Source organism: Etheostoma spectabile, chromosome 13 (assembly GCF_008692095.1).
Source record: "Etheostoma spectabile isolate EspeVRDwgs_2016 chromosome 13, UIUC_Espe_1.0, whole genome shotgun sequence".
Classification (NCBI taxonomy): Eukaryota; Metazoa; Chordata; class Actinopteri; order Perciformes; family Percidae; genus Etheostoma; species Etheostoma spectabile.
In genome coordinates, this window is record NC_045745.1 from 27,721,907 (window position 1) to 27,731,936 (window position 10,030).

The 10,030-nt window shown below is 39.3% G+C and overlaps 1 protein-coding gene across 6 annotated transcripts in view; it reads left to right on the plus strand.

The window, feature by feature from the left end:
- Nucleotides 1–10,030, plus strand: part of npas2 (neuronal PAS domain protein 2) — a 37,362-nt gene that overhangs the window by 19,436 nt on the left and 7,896 nt on the right. For all 6 annotated transcript variants that reach the window (XM_032534518.1, XM_032534521.1, XM_032534523.1 and 3 more), the window contains exons 2-14: nucleotides 216–407; nucleotides 2,038–2,094; nucleotides 3,110–3,264; nucleotides 3,456–3,547; nucleotides 3,914–4,003; nucleotides 4,443–4,563; nucleotides 6,404–6,517; nucleotides 7,102–7,226; nucleotides 8,315–8,397; nucleotides 8,521–8,627; nucleotides 8,721–8,868; nucleotides 9,007–9,091; nucleotides 9,188–9,314. In XM_032534518.1, coding sequence (XP_032390409.1) covers nucleotides 352–407; nucleotides 2,038–2,094; nucleotides 3,110–3,264; nucleotides 3,456–3,547; nucleotides 3,914–4,003; nucleotides 4,443–4,563; nucleotides 6,404–6,517; nucleotides 7,102–7,226; nucleotides 8,315–8,397; nucleotides 8,521–8,627; nucleotides 8,721–8,868; nucleotides 9,007–9,091; nucleotides 9,188–9,314 — 1,360 coding nt within the window. In that variant the 5' untranslated portion in view covers nucleotides 216–351. The remainder of the gene's footprint in view (nucleotides 1–215; nucleotides 408–2,037; nucleotides 2,095–3,109; nucleotides 3,265–3,455; nucleotides 3,548–3,913; nucleotides 4,004–4,442; nucleotides 4,564–6,403; nucleotides 6,518–7,101; nucleotides 7,227–8,314; nucleotides 8,398–8,520; nucleotides 8,628–8,720; nucleotides 8,869–9,006; nucleotides 9,092–9,187; nucleotides 9,315–10,030) is intronic.

The window sequence follows — 10,030 nt, forward strand, 5'->3', positions numbered from 1 at the left end:
CACTTTACATTGCGTTATGAATGGTTTTCAGCAAAACACATTAAGTCCTCCTAGTAAAAAAAGGACAAATATTTTTTGACGGATGAATGGAGGATCTTTCTGTATTTTCCTTAATGCAGGTTCCAAAGAAAATACTTTCTAACGTTACACAATTTTCCTCCTCAACAAAATGGCCACTTGCAGGATGCTGTAATCAGTTTTGTCTGCTTCCACAGGATTTGGTGTAACTTTGGTGGACTCGAGGAGGTGGTGGGTAACTGGTCCGCGGTAATTTTCATTCCAAAAGAGTGTTCAGACAAGGTCAGCACGGATGGGACTTGAGGAAAGGCCTGGTTGGGAAAAGGAGTGAGTATGGACAACCTTTCCGACTTTGGGGGCACCTGTCCATCCACCTGCAGGGAATGGGAGTGAGTATCAAAACCAGTCAACTCACTTTGTGATCATTGTATTTTTGCTGCAGATACAGTACATCATATACACATTCTGTATTGTGAAAATAGTTCTCCAGTTCTCACAGTACAAATTGCGCCTAGCATTGCCTGCCTGTTTCACGCTCTGGCCACACCAATAGCCCACATCACTGTGGGTGTGTAAAAATGAAATAAAGGATCATACCTGATTAAGGATGCAAATTTTTTTTTCAATTTAATTGTATTCATATAGCCCAAAATAATGAATCATAAATTTGCCTCAGGAGCTTTGACAATCTGTACAGCATTCAACATCCTCTTTCCTTAGACCCTTGGTTAAGATGGAAGGAAAGGAAAAACACCCGCCCAAAGAACCCTTTAATAAGGAAAGAAATGAACCAAACCTCAGTATACTTATATGTTCTACTTAATTGATCCCCAGGGTGGAAAATATATTTTTTTTTGTTAAAACACACTACATACAGGCCTGAAATACACACACATGCACAAATGGAGAGCTATCAGAGTGAGGGGTCTACGACTGCTGGACAGTAATTTAGCACATGGTATCTCTAGCCACTACTACCATGTAAGTATTGAATTATTGCGATTAATAAATAAAAGCTTGCATTATTGCAGTCTGTAAATGCAATATGTACAGAGTTCTATGCAGGCCTGAAACTAAAACCTATAACAAACTAAAACAAACTATATTTTGGCTTTCTTTTCTTTTTTTAAACCATTACCGATCATTAGCAGGCCAGGCTAATGCTATTCTATTGCATTCTTCTTGTTACTTGCAACACATGGTATGGCATTAATGCAGACAACTGGCACAGTACGAGAGAACACAAGAGAGATTTCTTAATAGATTAATTAGAAAATTACCAAACCCAACCCCACTCTGAAGCTTTAGACAACAAAACACTCTGAACCTGGCTCAAACCCAACAGAACTAAGTGTCAGTTTCAGGAAGCAGAAGTCTGATGGCACTCCTAAATTGCTTATCTGTGGCTGTAGTAATATGCACACAGTAACTTGCTAGTGGCCGTAACCAGGTTAAAGTCTTATTTGAATGAGGATGTTTATATATACCTCTCATGCTTTATGACTCTATGATTATGTCTAATGCCCTTGATGAACTTGTTACAGTATATTAAAGTCCACACCTGCCGTTCTGGCCTCAGATAGTAAATATCTCTTAGCCCTGTCTCTGCTCTTTGACAGAGCAGAAGGCATCATACATAAAATGTGATTCCGCCATATTTCTTGTTTTTATCGAACTGTGTGAGCCTGACAGCATGAACCAAAAATAGAGGAGGACGTTTACATGCCACGGTGACCTGTTAAATGGGGGGGGGGGGGGGGGGGGGGGGGGGGGGGGGGGGAGGCACTTAAGCTGCGTTACTGGGTTATTCGAACAGAATCATGGCGTTAACACTAAAGTGAACATAGATGTAGCCACAGTGAATGTTTACCGCCTGAATTGACTCACAGGAGACATTTACTAGTATTGTGCATGCTGGCTTGTCATCATGTCAAAATGTACCTATGCCATGGTTATGTCTGATGACTCTGTTAAATCATCACAGAAACTACACTCACCTTGTACCCCTCTGTTTTCCAGCACCAACAGCTGCGTGGACGATTTAATGGACGAAGATGAGAAAGACAAGGCAAAAAGGTACTCAGTCATTTCATATATGTCTTTCAGTTTGGACTTAACATATAGTATGTTATATGTATTACACCTGGAGCTTTTCCTTCGAGTAAGAATTTAACTCTAAAAATATGTGAAACATTAGCAGTTAAGAAATAACTACATTTATAGGAAGACAGCTGAAAAACATTTCTCAGTTTTCATATTTGTTGAAAGGAAGCAGGAGCAAGAGGTGACAAAGAAGTAATCCTCCCTTTTTCCTGATTATGTCTAGCTTTGAATCTAAAGTTATGCTCGGATTAAATTACATTTTCATGGAACAATAATGAGACACTGAAGCTTCAAGGTTCTTTTTAAAATGATGAAGTACCACCAAGGATGCATGTTTTGTTTTCCATTCCCAACACTAAGAGAGCAGAGAGAGAAAGTACAAAATAATTTAGGATAGTTGTAACTAAATTAATTAAAATGTCCTTGCCCTATACATATATTTGTCATTGGTGTCCTGATACACTACTACAGTTTTTTTCATACATAAAATCAAAAATGCCATTTTTTGTATGATTGCTGACTGTTGGGGAAGCTAAGTCAAAGCTCAAAGTATTTACACTGAAAGCCTCAATATTTAAAGAGCCATCTCAAATCACAAACTTAATCCTTTCTTTTATTATGCTGCATTAATCTCTTTTGGGCAAACAGGATATCCAAAGCAAGCTGACTGACACACAGCTTTAAGTTGTTAAGGCTAAAGTGATAGCAAAGAGTTGCTTACCTACACATTTAACAGCTAAAGCTCGCTTACATTGTCTGTCTGCTGTTTGGTGTGCAGCAGGTAGCACACACTGGCTTTATCAGCATGTTCGCTGGAAACGGAATCAAGGAATGCCATCGGAAATTTGTGGGTCGTGTGTCCGAAGCAGTGAGCTCAAAGAAGCTAAACTGCTCCGTCAAACTGCAGAGGTGGTTAATAATTCTCTGTGGGTTCTCTACGAGCGACCACTTTCACACTACAATTGTTGTCCTGTGTTGACTGATGTAGGGCCTCTCGTAACAAATCGGAAAAGAAAAGAAGAGACCAATTCAATGTGCTCATCAAGGAGCTATGCACCATGCTGCAGAGTCAAGGCCATCCGCGCAAGATGGACAAGTCCACCATACTGCAGAGAACTATCGACTTCCTGCAGAAACAGAAAGGTATGGATATCAAACGTAGTCTATATACAAGCATGTATTCTTAATATTGGTTCTGATTCAGACTTTTATATATATATATATATATATATATATATATATATATATACACATATATATACAGTACATAACTTAATACTTCTTACTACGCTTCTTCTCATTAGTTTATTACACGTAATCCTTGTCTTTTTCAGACATCACTGCACAGAACGAAACTTGTGATGTGAGGCAGGACTGGAAGCCTTCGTTCCTCAGTAATGAGGAGTTTACTCAGCTAATGCTGGAGGTAAATGGCCCAAGTCGATTAAGCTCCCACATTGATTAATATTGTTAATGAAAAAAGAAGGAAACACTCTCCTTGAAATGCCCATGGAGAGCTCGGCATGATAAGAATTGAATTTCCAGCTGAATTATATGTTCATCGCTGTTAAAGTTGACACCATAGTGGTTATCTAAAAGCAGTGATAGCAATGTAAGAAGTGTAGGAGGAGTAGAGGAGGCACTTAGAGGCAAATAGGGCACAACAAACGTAATGCATATAACTACCACAGATTATGACATGTGAAAATATACGGGTGCAATTTTGTCATTTATGCCTTCACACCTTATAACCTCATTGTCTAAAGTGCCCAGTTTCTCCCTTTTCTTACAGGCCCTAGATGGTTTCTTGGTTGCATTAACTACAGATGGCAACATCGTATACGTATCTGACAGTGTGTCTTCTCTCATTGGCCATTTACCGGTAAGTGAGGAAGCTAAAAAAAAGTTATTTTTCTCTCGCTAACACTGCATTGTTTTGTTGTTGTTATCTTTTTATAAAATATTAATGGCTGCTGCTTGATTAGAAACAGACCAATTACAGGTTTACAGATATTAATTGGCCAATATTGGACTTGCACTGAGAAATTGCTATCTACCATTCACCTGAGCTGGTCTAGGATATTTAGCCATTTATGATTGCTTTAATATTTATTTCATTTTAGTTCCCAAAACACATTTTCAAGTGATAGTTTGAATACATAGCGATTTCTGTTTATGGCTCTTACTTCTTTTAGGGTTATGAATGAAAACAAAAAATACTTAAAGGTCAGAATTCCCAGGTCAGAAATCATGATTATGTCACTTGTAAAGCTACATTGTTGCATATGACTGACCATCACACATCTATCCTTTTGCACCAGTCAGATATGGTGGACCAAAATATCTTAAATTTCCTCCCGGAGCGAGAACACGGGGAGGTGTATAAGCTGCTATCATCCCACATGCTGATGACTGACCCCATTGCTGTTGACTTCCTTGACAGTGAGTATCCTACCGGACAGCGTCTCTGCACGAGTCTGAGCTCCCGTTGCTTTCCAACACTATGTTGTCGAGTTCTTTTTAAAACTCTTTAAATATAGAGCAAGTTGCTGAATTGGGGTCTAAAGTTTATTGGATTGCTGATTAGTGGATCTATGATTAGCCTTTTTTACTAATAATAGGTGCTAGCTTAGTATCATAGTTAAGACTTTAAATCACTGTTATGTTAGCACAGTAATCCAAAGCAATGTAGTATCTGGGTCTCAAGACACTGACCTTAATCCTGTGTTACTATTGGGCTTTACTCAGAAAGGGAGAGGGTGAGTCGTGTCTCGCTCTGTACTTAGAACCCTAACTAGTAAGCCTAAATAGCAGTAGAATAAAAAAGGAATTACAGTTGTCGCAGCAGTACAACAGAAACAACATGAATAAATACAGTTAAGTATAGAAAGTGGCAGAAATAAATAATGAGAGGTATATGAACTAAACTACAATAGAATAAACAAATGTGAATCTTCACTGATTTCACAATTCGATTTAATAACGATTATCCTGTCAACGATTCAAATTGATTCAATATCACGATGCGTCACCCCCCTAATGTTATTATATATTACTACACATGGTTCATCAACAAATTCAAGCAGTCAGATATTAATGAACTCCCCTTTTTATTGTACCTGCTCTTAAAAAAAAAAAGTCTGGACACACTAGACAAAAGGTAAAAACAAAAAAAGTAGCAACCAGCAGGCCGTGATCGATTATGGTTTGTCTCTGCATCGATGCAGAATCGTCCAGGTCTGCATCGTGATGCAATGATTAATTTCTATCCCCCTAGAAAATATACACAAGTATTCAGAGACAAATGCCATACCAATGTGGCAGTGGTGCTGGTGGGAATAATAGCAGCAGAGTCAACAGATCTATGTAAACAGTGTACACCAGACTTATATCATTTTATGATATGGTTAAGTTATGGTACTTTATAATACTCAGTCAAGCAGTACAGCTGAGAGAGAATAGAGAGGGACAGGTGAGTAGTTGGGATGGACCACACACTGTTGAGAAATGGCTGTTGTCCAGTCAATTATCTCTTTGGCACATTTCAAAGGGTTGGACATCCATCTGTTGTCTTTCTTGCATGAGAAGGATTGCCTGGCTTTCAGGCAAAATCATTGCTGATTCGCTGTAAAGCATATACTGAATCATGGTACACAAGATTTGAATTTTTAAAAGATTTTTTTTTTTTATCCATTGACTGAATTTACATTAAAGACATCTTCAAGTGGCCTGTCCACTTAAAACCTTTTAGATGTTTGAGCTTCTGTGGAATAATCACCTGCCTGTAGCAGATTATGCAAACTTCCATCGTACATTCGGAGGAAATTCAAATCCTTGTCGAGGTCAAAGTGTTCCATTAGTAAGTTTCTCCATTAGGGAGCGACTGAAGCTTAAAGTGCATTTGCTACGTATGCTGTCAAACCATAAATCTGCTTTGTTAACTCTCCCAATAGATGTATGAAATGCAGTAATGACTATTAGATTTTACATAAGCATTATGCCTTAGCCCTTTAGTTGATGTGAACCCTCTTTTAAAAGCGAACATCATCTATTGTCAGATCTATTGAAGTAAAATGAATTCAATTTACCTTCTTATCTTTTCTGTAGTGTAGAAATTAAATGTTAGTTCTTTCTTTCCACAATGCAGATTTTTAACTACTGTTTTATTCGTGTCATACAAAAAAACACAGAAATGATCAAGAAGCACATCATTAACCGACAATTTCTTATAAAGATGCTGTATTATGAATAGGTTGTTAACCTTGAAAATACTGTTTTTCAGGTGATACACATATTGAATTTTGCTGTCATCTAGCCAGAGGTAAAATTGACCCAAAGGAGCCGCCTGTATACGAGTACGTCAAGTTTGTTGGAGATTTCAAGTTTCATAACAGTGGTAAGGCTTTTTATCTTTTCCTTGTTTTAAAGCTTTAGCGCGTAACTTTTTGATAGTAATGAACGTCCGTTACATTCAAACACTTGCCAAATTTGTTGCTATAAAGCTAATCAAGGCTATCGGCTTCGCAAAACTCTCTGTATTTCTCAGTATGGCCATGTTCAGAAGATTGTGTCGTTAGACGAAGATAATTACCTCTTCTGAAGAGTCAATCATGTTTTTTTAAATCCTCCGTGTCCTCTGTGGCTACTAGCAACTGCGTGGAGGAGGGATGGGGGTGCACGTGCGATCACAGAAGGCTTGTATCATGTGGACGAGCCGACAGTGTTGTTGTCATTAATTAGAATTCCTCATAAAGGAGACAGAAAGTACGCACAAGATAGAAAGTGCGCACAAGCTTTAAAAACTTACAGTGAAGTTCAGTAAAATGTGTGTAACTTAAATGCAGTAAAGGTCTATAAATCCTCTTTATTTTGCATTAATTTAACAAACTGAATGTGAACAAAAGTAATTGTCATGGAATAAAATTAAGATGGATGTCACAACCAACTGTATTCCCCCCCCACCCGTCTTCTGTCACATAGTGCCTACATCTTGTAACGGGCTGGATCTGACGTTACCAAGAAGCCTCGCTGCCTCGCAGTCATCGCTGGAGGAGCAGGTCTGCCTCATTGCTACTGTACGATTAGTCACGCCACAGTTTCTAAAGGTAAGCCCAGCCTGGATCTTAACTCTTGTGCCTTTCGTTCTTAGTTTTGCTTACATGTGTGTGGTGTCATTACTCTCAAAAAGAAGAAAACGGATGCTGCTGAAGTCAGTCATAATCATAATGAGCTATGGTGTACGGCCCTGGGGCGCGGGGGGATCTCGCATTTTAATCCATGCTAACTCCCATCGTGTCAAGGACTCTCTGGAGTTGTCTTTTTGCACACTGTGTACTTTCCAAGTGATTACGTCAGTCGTCTGATCCCAAAGGTGCTCTCTGAGTTCAAATCTGGACACTTGGCAAGTTGGTGAAGTAAAGTCCTGTAACCTCTCTAGGATCTTGTAATGTTGAGATCAACTCAGATCACAGGAACGGTTTTATACTTACCCCTACCGTTCCCAAACATATAAAAGGAAAGTGTGATGAAGCTAAGGGTCCAAAAAAAAAGGTCTTTTTTATTATGCCTTTTTTCTGCCTTTTAAATGTGCTGGAGCTCAGAGAGCAAAAGTGCCAGAAGAACCAGATCTATTGGACAGGCTTCAACTCTCCCCACTCTCTCTCCCCCGTCTGATTTGCCAGATGGAATGACTGTAACGCTGAAGTCTGGACCATATGACACATGGAATATTTTCCCCCTCAGATTCTCAGACAAGACAAATCCACTGCAAAGACTGGTTTTAACCTGTTTTTTTGGAAGCCTACACATATGTCTCACAACTTCTCCCACAGACTTCTTTTAGTTTATAATATACTTGAATGTTTAATGACCCAGCTCAGTTCAGAACATGCTAACTGTTTAACCGTGATGCAAACAAATATGATTACGGTACGTGTCAACTAAATTGTCGGGCACTTTTGGCAAATGCTTGACGTTAGAGTAGCAATACACACTGGACATTTCTGAGGTATCGGTTTGGCTGTTATGTATGAACAAAGTTGGCGATTTTAAAAACAAACCAAAACATGTGGGACAACTTAACATAGAGTAGCTGAATTGTGTGGATTACCTAGGCAAAAATAAAACCATTGTAATTCCCTACGTTGCTGTGAAATCCCAATAGTGACTTTCTCACTCTATTATTTTTGCTTAGGATTTGTGTAATGTGGAAGATCCTTGTGATGAATTCACATCCAGACACAGCCTTGAATGGAAGTTCCTGTTTTTAGATCACAGGTAAAAGATTTGAATGCTTCCATCTCGTATCAATCAGCAGTGTAGCTTTTTTTAATTTTTTTTTTTTTTTTAATCAAGAATATGTCTTTCTTACATTTCCTTCATCTTCATTTTTGGTTCCAGGGCTTCACCAATCATAGGATACTTACCTTTTGAGGTCCTTGGAACCTCTGGCTATGATTACTATCATGTGGACGACTTGGAGCTTATAGCTCAGTGTCATAAGCAGCGTAAGTGACTGTTGCTTCTCTCTTATCAGCCACCTCTCCCACCATCACATCCAGGAAAAATAGGTTTACATTCCTGTTTTTTTCCCTCCACAGTAATGCAGTTTGGAAAGGGTAAATCCTGCTACTATCGCTTCCTGACCAAAGGTCAGCAGTGGATTTGGTTGCAGACTCACTACTACATCACGTACCACCAGTGGAACTCCAAACCGGAGTTCATTGTCTGCACTCACACTGTTGTCAGGTAAACCTGATTGTTGCACTTTGGGGTACTCCTTTGGGATGCACTATAAACTAAAAAAACAACAACAACAATGTGTTGAGATTAAGGTTAAATTAGATATACGCGTGTCAAACATACTGTTTCTGTGTTGGTTTTCAGTTACGCTGAAGTGCGAGCTGAAAGGAGGAGAGCGTTTAGCTTTGAAGAACTGTCTCCACCTGAGAGAGCGCCCTCCTCCGTGAAGGTAAGTGCCCTTTTACATACCGTATGCGCCGATTACAAGGTCAGTCTTTATTTCAGCCTAGATCTGATTCTTGGTGTTGATCACTCTGTGCTCCAGGCTCAGGAGCTGTACTTGGACATCTGCTCCACGCTGGACCCTCCGCGGGACAGAGACAGCGATGCACGTTCGGTATCCTCCCACAGCTCGCGCAAGTCCTCCCACACAGCGATGTCAGACTCTGCATGTGAGTCATCCTCTGCTTGCTGATGTGCTAACTCACTCAACAGCAGCTCATTGTGTACGGAATATCCTGCTCCTATATGGCTGGAGGTTATAACAGTTATTTAAATTTAGCTTAAAACAAAATGGAATCGATGAGAAATAATCGAGAATAAACCTTTCCAAGGCTTTAAATAATCTCCTCCTCCGAGTCCTGCTGTTATTGACTGCAGCATCAATGACAACATTAAGGCGTTTGTTGGGTCAAAATAATGGAGAAGGTCCTTTTTTCTTTTTTTTTAAATATTTTTTTGAAAAAAATCATTTGAATAGATTTAAACCGGACCAATCCTACAGCTGATCTGTTAAGACTATGTGATCGCAGGTGAAAACTGCTGTAACTACGCAGACCAGAAGACAATAAAACACCTACCTTAAAGTCCCATATTATGAAAAAAATGATTTTTTTCTGGGATTTGGGGTGTTATTTTGTGTCTCTGGTGCTTCCACACGCACATAATCTTGAAAAGAAAACTATCCATGCTGTTTTGAGTGAGATACGGTTTCTGAATGTCCTCAGCCTTCAGTCTCCGGGTAAGCTGCTCAAAATCTGCACGGCTTTCAGTGTCACTAGCCGAGACCAGGTGGCTAACCGTAGCACATGCTAGTTCTAGCATGCTAGCTCGTTCTCAATGGCAAAACACTGCTACAACACACACTAGTTTACCATAATCTCCAAAA